Source organism: Bison bison, unplaced genomic scaffold (assembly GCF_000754665.1).
Source record: "Bison bison bison isolate TAMUID 2011002044 unplaced genomic scaffold, Bison_UMD1.0 scf7180017864280, whole genome shotgun sequence".
In the NCBI taxonomy this organism is placed as follows: domain Eukaryota; kingdom Metazoa; phylum Chordata; class Mammalia; order Artiodactyla; family Bovidae; genus Bison; species Bison bison.
The window spans coordinates 6,153,405-6,164,964 of NW_011494852.1; the positions used below are offsets into that span (position 1 = coordinate 6,153,405).

The 11,560-nt window shown below is 54.3% G+C and overlaps 2 protein-coding genes across 2 annotated transcripts in view; one reads left to right on the forward strand and one right to left on the reverse strand.

Annotated features, from left to right (window-relative positions):
- Nucleotides 1-9,064, reverse strand: part of YIF1B (Yip1 interacting factor homolog B (S. cerevisiae)) — a 10,481-nt gene extending 1,417 nt beyond the window's left edge. The window contains exons 1-8 of the mRNA XM_010849309.1: nt 8,874-9,064; nt 3,978-4,216; nt 3,790-3,894; nt 3,566-3,644; nt 3,378-3,435; nt 2,251-2,406; nt 2,073-2,166; nt 6-130 (exon numbers count right to left, since the gene is read on the reverse strand). Of these exons, the coding sequence (XP_010847611.1) occupies nt 6-130; nt 2,073-2,166; nt 2,251-2,406; nt 3,378-3,435; nt 3,566-3,644; nt 3,790-3,894; nt 3,978-4,216; nt 8,874-8,916 (899 nt within the window). The 5' untranslated portion in view covers nt 8,917-9,064. The remainder of the gene's footprint in view (nt 1-5; nt 131-2,072; nt 2,167-2,250; nt 2,407-3,377; nt 3,436-3,565; nt 3,645-3,789; nt 3,895-3,977; nt 4,217-8,873) is intronic.
- Nucleotides 9,065-9,750: 686 nt separating this feature from the next.
- The window catches only part of KCNK6 (potassium channel, subfamily K, member 6), a 10,268-nt gene continuing 8,458 nt past the window's right edge, over nt 9,751-11,560 (forward strand). The window contains exons 1-2 of the mRNA XM_010849310.1: nt 9,751-9,784; nt 11,269-11,319. Of these exons, the coding sequence (XP_010847612.1) occupies nt 9,751-9,784; nt 11,269-11,319 (85 nt within the window). The remainder of the gene's footprint in view (nt 9,785-11,268; nt 11,320-11,560) is intronic.

Below are 11,560 nucleotides of genomic sequence, written 5' to 3' on the forward strand. Positions count from 1 at the left end.
AGTACATGAGCAGGGGCTGCGCCGCCGCCACCGCCATAGTCAAGTACATGCGCAGCTGGTTCCGCGCCCCACGCACCGGGATGCCCTCGGCCGCCGCCTCCGCCAGGATCTTCAGCCGCAGCGTCCGGATCTGGACCGGGGAGGGTGATCACTCTTGAGCCCGGCCTCCTTCGGCACTCCAGGTTCCCCACCCTTCCTTCCTAGAGTGGCTGGGCTCAAGTCTGCTTCTGGGGGCCTCGGGTTTCTCCTAGATCTCCTAACACACAGGGAGGACCTCCTTGTCCTCCCAGGCCTTGGGAGAAAATGTGAGGGTTCCAAACTCAAATGCCAAGCCAGGGCCTTAAGTTGGTGAACACCCGGTCCAAAAGGATGGCCAGACTTGGCCCTTTGGCCACCATCAGCTTGTGCTGCACTTGACGATTTTTTAACGCAAGTCAGAAATGCCATTTTTTCTCCCCAACTGTTTTGTTTAAACCGCCCCTAAAGTTGTAAATAATGACATGTAAATTGAAGTTTATCTGTGGGGCAGATCTGGCCCACCAGTCACTAGCTTTTGCTCTCTGCTCCTCACACTTTTCATACATTCATGGGGTTCTCACGGCAAGAATGCTGAAGTGGTTTGCCATTTCCTTCTCCAATGGACCACGGTTTGTCAGAACCCGCCACCATGACCTGTCTGTCTCGGCTGGCCTTACACGGCATGGCTCATAGTTTCACTGAGTTACACAAGGCTGTGATCCATGTGATCATTTTGGTTAGTTTTCTGTAATTGTGGTTTTCATTCTGTCTGCCCTCTGATGGATGAAAATAAAGAGGCTTCTGCAAGTTTCCTGATGGGAGGGACTGGCTGTGGGGAAAACAGGAGTCTAGCTCTGGTGGGCAGGGCCATGCTCAGTAAATCATTAAATCCAATTTTCTGCTGAGGGGTGGGGCTGTGCTCCCTCCCTGTAGTTTGGCCTGCGGTGGCCCAATCCTAGAGTCTGCAGTCTTTATGGTAGGCTATAGGCTCTATGGTAAGGGTAAGGGTGATCTCCTCAAAAAGGACTTATGCCAGCATGCCACAGGCTTCCCGGGACTGCTACTATCAGGACCCTGCGGCAGGCCACTGTCGACCCACGCCTCCGCTGGAGACTCCCAAACACTCACAGGCAAGTCTGGCTCAGTCTCTTGTCACCCAGGAGAAGGGGGCGAAAGAGGATGAGATGCTTGGATGGCATCATTGACTCAATGGGCATGAGTTTAAGAAACGCTGGGAGACAGTGAAGGACAGGGAAGCCTGGAGTGCTGCCGTTCATGGGGTCACAGAGAGTCAGACATGACCATACGACTGAACCATCTAACACTTGCTCACACTGATACTCTCAGTACCCTGAAGTGGAATCATTATCACCCCAGTTTACAAAGGGTTTCCCTGGTGGCTCAGTGGTAAAGAATCTGCCTGCCAAGCAGGAGACAGGTTCAATCCCTGGGTCAGGAAGATCTCCTGGAGGAGGAAATGGCAACCCATTCAAGTATTCTTGCCTGGGAAATCCCTTGGACAGAAGAACGTGGTGGGCTCTACAACCCATGGGGTCACAAAGAGTCAGACATGATTTAGCAGCTAAACAACAACCACCTTTTCAGAAAAGGGGAAACAGGTTTAAAGAGAGGAAGTGAGCTGCCCAGGATCCAGCAAGGCCTGGGGTTAAAGCCAGGCCTCGTGTACCCCAGGGGTCCTAACCAGCCCTTCTATACCAGCTGGAAGGACTCTCAGAGAAGCTACTTCAAGGACACTATACTCTTTTCATCCTAAAGGAAATTCTGGAAGGAAAGCCCACCGTACAAGAAAAGCGGAGTGAGAGCCCACTGGCTGGCCCCTCCTCTCCCTTCAGCAACCCCCCAGACATCCCCCTCTTCTGGGAAGCTCTAGACCCCCAGGCTAGGGCAGCCACTCCAGGACTCCTCAGGTCACCACTATGGCTATAGGTCTAAACTCCCACCTGACATTCCTTGCTCGGATGACCTGAGGGACCCCCAACTCTGTCTAGAAGGCCTGTGCCCAGAGTTCCACCCTCCCTTGAGCCCCAGCTCACCATGAACACAAAGATGGACACGCAGCACCAGCCCAGCACCAGGTAGTAGCCGATCTTCCCAAAGAGCAGGCCCATGAGGACCCCACCAATCATCCTGTGGGGAGACGGGGGAAGGCTGGTCTGAGGACGAGGCCCCGGGGCTGGAGGCTGGCAGCAGGGAGGCAGGGGGAGTACTCACCCAACATACTTGTAGCCCAGGAAGGCCACCAGGTCGATAGTGCTGAGGTCTGTGTTGACAGTGATGAGGTAGAGGCTGAGCAGGATGGCCAGCACCTCCACTGTCAGCCAGGCCAACGCCGAGCTCGCCTGCAGCCCCAGGAGGTCTGGAGAGAACCTGCGACGCCCGAGCTCTGTCAGCCAGCTGGCTGGCCCAGACCCTCCCAGAGCAGGGGGGGACAGCCTCTGGGGGCAGGGTGGGCGCTAGAGACCCAGCAGGGACCAAGATGGATGCGGGCCCTGTCCTGGAAATCCCATCCCAAGTGACAGACAGCCCAGAGAGGTGAGGCCAGATGTGGGGAAGCACAGGGCGGGGCAGGTGTGTGACCCCATGGGGAGGGAGGATGTCCGAAAGGAGGGGGCACTTGAGCTGAGGCTTGAAGGAGTAAGGAGCTGATGGGGGAAGGAGACCTCTGCCATATCCCCAGCCTCAACAATTCATGGCTCTAATGACAATAGTTTTCCATGCCACGAAGGTAATGAACAGGGGTCTGTGAGCAAGAGGTGGGGGCCTGACCCAGGCTGGAGGGTGGGGAGGCTTCCCTGAAGCAGTACCAGCACAGGGGAGACATGAGGAGTGGGGAGGAACACACTCCTCAGCAAAGGGAGCCAGGTGTGCAAAGACCCTGGGGAGGCAGCCCAGGTCCTTGGCAGAAACAGAAAGAGGACCAGAGTGGCTCAGCAGAGTGAAGGGAAGGGGCAGAGAGAGACTGCAGGCGGGCAGTGATAGGCTCCGGAGCTGGGGCTTGGTCTGGGGACAGCTTCTGAGCAGGGGGCGGAGGGGGGTTGGCATGGCCAGGCCCACCTCTCAGAGAAGACCTTCCTGTTGTAGTTGGGGTGCAGGAGGTGTGTGGGGGCCGGGCAGTTAGTTAGGAGAGGCCAGGGGAAGGCTAGATTCAGTGTCACCCGCCACAGGGTGGGGAAGAAGAAAGAGGTGAAGGTAACCCTGAGGGTACACCGAGGGCTCTGTCTTGGGCTAAATGGCTACACGGTAGGACTGTTCTGACCCAGGGGAACCAAAGAGACCTTCTTGACTGTCCCTCCCGCACCGCAAACCCCACACCACTCAGCTGACCCCAGGTCTCTTACCTATCCTGGGTCCCCAGCGCCAGGCCAGCCACCAAGACGTAGGTGATGAAAGCCATGGCTGTGGGAGGCAGACACACAGACACTGGTCAGAAGAAGGACCATCAGGGCCTCCGGGCACCTAAACGTCTGCCCGAGACAGGCCCGCCCGGAAGGAGGAGGTCGCCGGGTGGAGGTGGGTGGGATGAAACCTGGAATGTAGAGGTCAGGAGCGTTGACGTCAAAGCGGGGGGCCACCGGCGTGTCCTGCTGGTACTGCACCTCCCAGTCCTGTGGGGAGAGTTGGGGGAGCAGGCAGGACCTGGAGCGGGGTGCCTGCCCCTGTGCAAGCCCTCTCTCGGGGCCAATCTATCTGGCCTGCCCCTCAGTCTCCTTTACCCCTGCCCATCATGTGCCCTGGGGGGCCAGTGCTCACCTGGTGTAGGTAGGGAAAGACGAGCAGGCCCAGCTTTTTGCCTACATACATGGTGTCCACGGCGAAGTAATACTTGAGCTTGGTGACAGGAATGAAGCGGTCGATCTGGGGAGGCAGAGCTCAAACCTGAAGCCCCGGCCCCACGGCCCCTGCCTGCCCCCCACCTCCCACCAGCCCAGCCCACTCACGTTCTTATCCACCAGCTCCTTGCCCTGCGCAGCGAGGCTGCTCCCATAGGCCATGGCCATGTTGGACACAGGATCAGCCAGGAAGGCCCCCTGGGGCGAGACGGAGGCTGCAGGGTAGCCCAGGCCGCCAGGCACCCGCTGGGCCCCATAGCCCCGGCTCTGGGCTGAACTCGTGTCATCAAAAAGCTGGTGGGGGTCAGCCATGCCTGGCTGGGACACAGGAACCCTCCGCTTCGAGGCTGCAGGGGAAGAAGGGTAGGAGCCTTATTCATTTGTCAGGAGCTCTCCCTCTGGCTCCTGCTACAGTGGGGCACTGGTTTGGACGTCAGATGGGTTGTCTAACCAACTATGGTGTCAGAGAAGACTCTTGAGAGTCCCTTGGACTGCAAGGAAATCAGTTCTGAATATCTACGGAAGGACTGATGCTGAAACTCCAATCCTTTGGCCACCTGATGCGAAAAACTGACTCATTGGGAAAGATCCTGATGCTGGGAAGGATTAAAGGGAGGAGGAGAAGGGGACGACACAGGATGAGATGGTTGGATAGCATCACCAACTCGATGGATATGAGTCTGAGCAAGCTCCGGGAGTCGGTGATGGACAGGGAGGCCTGACGTGCTGTAGTCCATGGGGTCACAAAGAGTCAGACACGACTGAGCGACTGAACCGAACTGAACGTAGGGTTGTCTAGTCAGGTCTGGGTGGCCTCTGCCATCCAGCCACCCATCCATCCATCCTTCCAGATAACGATGATGATGATGAGAGTGACGGCCACTATGTATGGGGTTGACTGTGCACAAATCCTCTCCTAAGCCTTTACAAGCAAAGTCTCTAGACAGACAGCCTCTCTTCCTGTTCCCTCTTAGTCATTCAGCTCCAACCGCAGGGGCCTTGTTGCTCACTGAACACACCAGGCACCGTCCATCTCAGGCCCTCTTCACTGGCAGTTCCTCTGAAGCTCTTGCTTCAGACACCCTCAGGACTCCCTCTTCTCTTCGAAGTCTTGGCTCCATGGCACCTTCCCCAACTATCCTGTCGACAACTGCATCTCCCTTGGTAACACCCCGCATTCCCTTTCTGCGCTTAATTTGTATCTATAGAACTCAGCACCAGCTGACATACTAGCTGTTTAATTTCTCTTGTTTCACTGTCTCCCTCACTCCAATGTGAGCTCCCCAAGGTAAAGAGCTCTGTCTTGTTCGTGGCTGAAGCCCTAGCCTCTAGAACAAGGTTGGAGTAGATACTTGATTTAAAAAAAAAAAACAAAACCTGATGAATGAATAAATGGCCATTCCCATTTTACAGATGTGGAAACTCAGGCTTAGAGAGGCTAAGTGGGGACTTCCCTGGTGGTCCAGTGGCTGAGATTCTGTGCTCCCAATGCAGGGGGGCCTGGGTTCAATCCCTGGTCAGAGAACTAGATCTCACGTGCGGCAACTAAGACCTGACGTAGCCAAGTAAGTAAATAGATAAATAAATAAAGAGAGTCTAAATGACTTGTGCAAAGGGAGTGACAGAGCAGGATTCCATCCCAGGTTGGCCTGTTAAATATTATAATAATTAAGCCCCAACTGACCACTGAAATCACATCAGGCCATGTTCTAAACACTGTGGATGAACTCATTTAATCCTCACAATAACCCATTCTGTGCTGGTGATACTATCATCCCATTTTACAGATGCTGCTGCTGCTGCTAAGTCGCTTCAGTCGTGTCCGACCCCATAGACAGCAGCCCACCAGGTTCCTCTGTCCCTGGGATACTCCAGGCAAGAACACTGGAGTGAGTTGCCATTTCCTTCTCCAATGCATGAAAGTGAAAGGTGAAAGTGAAGTCGCTCAGTCATGTCCGACTCTTCACGATCCAATGGACTGTAGCCTATCAGGCTCCTCAGTCCATGGGATATTTCAGGCAAGAGTACTGGAGTGGGTTGCCATTGCCTTCTCTTTTACAGATGGGATGCCCCCAAAGAGGCTCAGGTCCTTGCCCCAAATCATACAGATAGCATGAAGCAGAGATGGGTCTCAAGTTTTCGAAAGGTCCCTCTGCTTCATATGGGGAACACGCTGGGGAGGCCGGGTTAGGGAGAGGAAAGAGGCGAGGAGATGGTCCGGGTAGGAGAGATGGATGAGGTGGGCATTGGGCGGGGGGGGAAGGGGGTCACTGCTTCTGGATGAATCTGGAGGTAGGGCAGGATTTCGGGAAGTGTGCTTGGCTGGGGGAGGGTAAGGAAGAGGGAGGAATCCACGTTGTCTTCCCAGATTCTGGCCTGAGTGGGTGGGGTGCTGTCTACGGAGATGGGAAATATGAAAAGGGCGTATCTGAACCCAGCGCTCTGGCTCCAGCACCCTGACCCAAAGCGATGCCTTCACAGCAAATTTACTGAGTGCCTCCTCTGTGCCAAGCGCCATGGTGGGAAAAGGGCAGTAGGATTACAATGGGATGGGGGAGAGGGGTCAAATAATCCACATCATGGCTTTCTCCGCACCTCCATTTTCTTCTCAGTGGAAAGGTGTCCACTCTGGGGCAGAGTGACACTCATAAGCTGCTCAGCCCCTGGCCTGGCCCATAGAAGAGTGATCCATCTCATCACCTGTCATCAGTTATTAGCCCCTCAACTCTTCCTCTTCATTATGTGTAGCCTGAAAACAGACCCAGGGAAGTCCTCGATCTCAAAGCCAATAGCGCCAGCCCTGGCCCACTTGTCCCTGAGCACCACTTCTCTTTCCCTCTCCCACTTCTGGCCAAAGGGCTGGTTTCCTGAAAGCTTTGGCATAAGCCCTCCCTTCCTCTTTGTCACCACCTCTGACCTTGGCAGTTGGGGTTCTGCTCTCACTGGTCCCTTAAATGCACCAGCATGTAAGGCCCTTGGCAGCACAGAGGCCCTTGCCACAAATGCCAACCTCTGACTCAGTATCTGCTTTCCTGGCTTCTGAGACACCGTACTACCTTTTTCTCTCTCCTGTTGGAGTCCCACAAACATCGACTGAGCCCCTCTGTGTGTTAGGCTCTGCTGGCAGGCAAAGTGGATACAGCAGTGAACAAAAGGGAACCGCTCACGCCCTTATGGAGCTGATGGTCCGATCAGTCCCTGAGTCACTGGTTTCTCTCCAGCTCCCTGAACTGTGTGACCCAATTTTTCACCCTTACCCTTGTCTTCTGCCTCTTACCTAGGGCACCTCTCACCACACTCCAGGCTTTCAAAGCCACCCACCTGATGCCCTGGGCTGTCTCTAGCCACCATATCCTGCCATGGCCCTCTGGCTACCCCTGGGCCTTTACCTCTGACATTGGTTCTCAGCCACCATGTCTCAATGTTACCCTCCTTTCTCAGATTTTGTCATCTTGCACCTGAATTAAATGTCCTACCAGGTTCCCCTGTTCATCCCTGGACCCAGCAGAGATTATTTCATGCCCTCTGCCTAAGATCATTGCCCACTGCACTGAGAATAAGACCCAAATGCCTATGAGGCCCTGCATGACCCAGCCCTGCCAACCACCCTGGTTTGTTACCTCTCTTGGGACTCATTCCACCTGGCCACAAGGGCCTCCACCTCTCGGGCCCTGACCCTGCCAAGCTCCTCGCCTCCTCAAGCTTTAGAATAGACAGTGCTATCACCCTAGAACACGTTCCCACAATTAACACTGGCCAATAGAGCACCTGGCCTCAGCTCAAAAGACTCCTTCTCAAGAGACCTTCCTTATCCTCCATATGAAGCCCTAGCCCTACCTTGCTCTTTCTCATAATATCCAGTGGTTCTTTTTTCTCTTTTAAGCAGTTAATACAATTTCTAAATCTATCTTGTCTACTTGTTTACTCAGCACAAGCCTCCCAGGCTTTTCCCTCCCATCACAAATCCCCTTCTCATTCCTCCTCATCAGCTGTATCTCTTCCAGGAAGCTTCACTGACATGGCAGGGCTGGGTCAAGTTTCCTAATCTGGCTAACACACACCTCCATCGCAGTCATAAGCTCTCTGACTGTGCTTCCCCCATCCCAGCCCTGAGCCCTATGCCTGCACATAGCTCCATCACACTAGACTGTTGCTGTCTTCCGCTTTGTACTGGTAGCTCCATGAAGACAGGAAGCAGGACTGATGGGCACGTCTGTGTCCCCAAGATCCCCTACGAGAGGGCCAACCAGGTATCTTAACAACGGTTGAAGGGAGGAATGCAGGCATCATGACTTGAGGCCTACTCAACTCCCCCCCACCCCATCAATTTCCAATTTACTCCCTTTACAGTTCTAATTACTTCCCAAATTATCTTGCTGACTAGTTTACTTCCGAGTTTAGTGTCTGTCTGCCCACTAAATTCTGCGCTGTAAGTTGTCAAGTTGTAGGCTACCACTGGGTATTCAAATTCCACCAGCACAGGGCCTGGCACAAGTGAGTTGAAGCAAGATACGCTGAATGAATAAATGAGATGCACGGACGCTCCTGGAGATGAAGAGGAACTAAGAGATAGAAATGCACAGACACGGGAAAACAGCACAGTAAATCCAGGTTCAAATCTTAAACGAGGAGTAAACACGGCCCTCTGCGATCACGTAGGGCTATAGGACTATAAACGCCTTCCTATGGTGCGTGGGCAACCGCGCAAGGCCACGGAAGGGCGGAGAGCGGCCAGAGGGCTAACTACAAATGAATGGAAGTCGCGTTTTTCTGCACATCACACAATATCTTGCCCAAACTTGTTTTCTTCTAAAGGAATTTCCTAAAGAAAAGAAGAATCGACCCCAACGCGCCCCCTACCCGACCTGGCATCCCTGCGCCGTGCACACGTCGTAGCTCCCTGACCTCGTGAACTCTGACCTGTGGCGACCTCGCCAACTGCCGAGGCGGCCCCGCCACGCCCCGCCCTCCCGATCGCTTCGGTCGGCCACGTACGCCACTTACGCTGCCGGGGCGTCCCCACCGCCGCCAAGCCTCCCGGGTTCATCTTTCGCCGCCGTAGCCGCAGCCGCCGCCGCCGCAGCCGCCGCCCCAGCCACGGTTCGAAATGTGCCCGCCCGGCTCCCGTAACCACGCCCTACCGGCAACACGGCAGCCAATGGGCGCCTCGATCGCCCAAAAGCCACGCCCTCTCACGGCGGCCTAGAGAAGTTGGCGGTAAGAGGAGAGTTTGGAGGCCGGTGACGTAAGGCAAGAGTCAGGCCTGCAGGGCAAGGAGGGCGGAGCCGGGAAGAATCCGTGTAGTGGGAGCTGTCGTGCATGCTGGGAAATGTAGGTGTCGTGCGAAGAGGCCGATGGGAAATGGAGTTCTCTGTAAAAAGCGCTCAATTTAGCTCCTGAGAGCACTGGGGAGCCAGAGAAGGGTATGGAGCAGGAGGAGACACATTTGTATTCCCCAGCGGCTAAGTGGAGTTGTGCGGGCTCTAAGGCTTATATAGTTTTGCCAGACTTTCGGTATTAAAGTGATTATTTAGAGTGACAAAAGGACATCCAGCAAGTTAGATGGGAAGAACCAGTTGTCTTTTCTTGAGGTGTATTGTTGAAAAACAAAACTAAACAGAGAAAATATGAAAACCTCGCGAGCTTTATTCAACAACTTATGAATTAGGCAGCTTCACATCTAGTAAATAGGAGGGAGTTTATAGGAGTTGTACAAAACAAAGGGATTTTATGAAAGGAGGCAAGGAAGTTATTAACAAAAGAAAAGGAAGAATTGTTTCAGGCCAGGTCACCTTCTTTTGGGGGGAAGGTGAGAATCTATCTTGTAGAATACTTCTACCTTTGTAGGTGGGAGTTGGGGGTGGGAGTGGGGAGTGTAGAAATGGAGAGGTCCCGCACGACAGATTACCTCACTGGTGCTGACCAGGAAATTCCAAACTGGCCGATTAAGATTACCTTCCTGGGGAAGGACAAAATTGCAACTAGGTCAGATATTAAAATCTAGGTTCGGTATCATGGGGCTTCTTTGGTTGCTCAGCTCTTAAAGAATCTGCCAGCAATGCAGGAGACCTGGGTTCGATCCCTGGGTTGGGAAGATCCCCTGGAGAAGGGAAAGGCTGCCTACTCCAGCATTCTGGCTTAGAGAATTCCACAGACTGTATAGTCCATGGGGTCGCAAAGAGTCGGACATCACTGAGCGACTTTCACTAATGTGTTGGTATCATGGGGTTTAGCACAAGTGGCACATTTGGGGGTCTCTGGTTTTCTTTTTTAACACTATCTTTAGACATTTCCCCAAATATTCATAAAAATGCTCCTGTGTTGCAACCTGGTTTCCCTGGTTTGCCAAAAACATTATGACCCTCCACAACTGAGCGCACACAGGCGCACCTGCTAGTGAGGAGCACTGAAAATTGTTACCTTAGTTTCTCCTGTGTCTGCTCTCTGTCTCTCCCTGTCTAACTCTGTCTCCTTTTTCTCCCCCTCAGCCTCCCCTTTTCTGTCGCTCAGTTCCTCCAGTTATCTCAGGCAAAGATAATGGTAGAAATGACTTCTGAGGAGTGATAGTATTCCGGAAGGATGTCAGCAAGTGACCCTGTCACTGTGGCTTTCCCTTTCCTCCTGTGTATGAAGTTATGAAGTTGCTTAGTCGTGTCTGACTCTTTGCGACCCCATGGACTGTAGCCTACCAGGCTCCTCAGTCCATGGAATTTTCCAGGCAAGAGTACTGGAGTGGGTTGCCATTTCCTTCTCCAGGGGATCTTCCCAACCCAGGGATCGAACCCAGGTCTCTCGCACTGCGGGAAGACGCTTTACCCTCTGAGCCTTTTCTGGGGAACTTGAATACTGTTCTGGTCTCTCAGTTATGAGTCCTGGCTCCACAGTCCTGTAGGCATCGCCATCCCAGCCCCTGTCTCTCTGCTTCCCTCATCACAGCCCCTGATCCTCTGATCTGTCACTCTGCTGAAGTGCTGGGAGCCCCCTGAGGGCAGGACCCAGGACAGCCTTGGTCGCTGCTGTTTCCCTGGCATCAACCAGCAAAGGGCCGGGCACAAAGTGGGAGCTGAGCAAAGATTTAAGTGACTAGCTAAGGATCATGCATTGGAGAAGGAAATGGCAACCCACTCCAGTGTTCTTGCCTGGAGAATCCCAGGGATGGGGGAGCCTGGTGGGCTGCTGTCTCTGGGGTTGCACAGAGTCGGACACGACTGAAGCGACTTAGCAGCAGCAGCAGCAGCAGCAGCAAGGATCCCCAGTCTGTGAAGGCACAGGTGACACCTGGCCCTGTGGTGTCCCCCTTTGTGGCGTCCCCTCCAGGTGGATGCATTCCCACTCCAGAACGCACGACTTGACGAATGGATGAAGGGCTGGATTTCAGTTTGTCCCTCTGGCCCCTCAGCCAACCGCCCAGGTGCGGCGCAGTCGGGCAGCGACTCCTCGGTCCGCGGGCGTAAAGGAGTTTTCGGATTCTCTCTGGCACAGGGAGCCGCCCGCTCGGGGGAGGGAGCATCCTGCGGGTCTCCTAGGTCCGGGAGCGCTGGGCTCCTCCCCCTCGGTGCCCACACCTGGTGGTGGGGCGTGCCTCAGTTTCCTCCACCTCGGCCCCTCCCCTTTTTTCTTTTCTTCCTCTTTGGGTAGCTGGTGGCAGCGCGTCGAGCACTCCCGGAACTGAAGCCCGGCGCCGGACGATC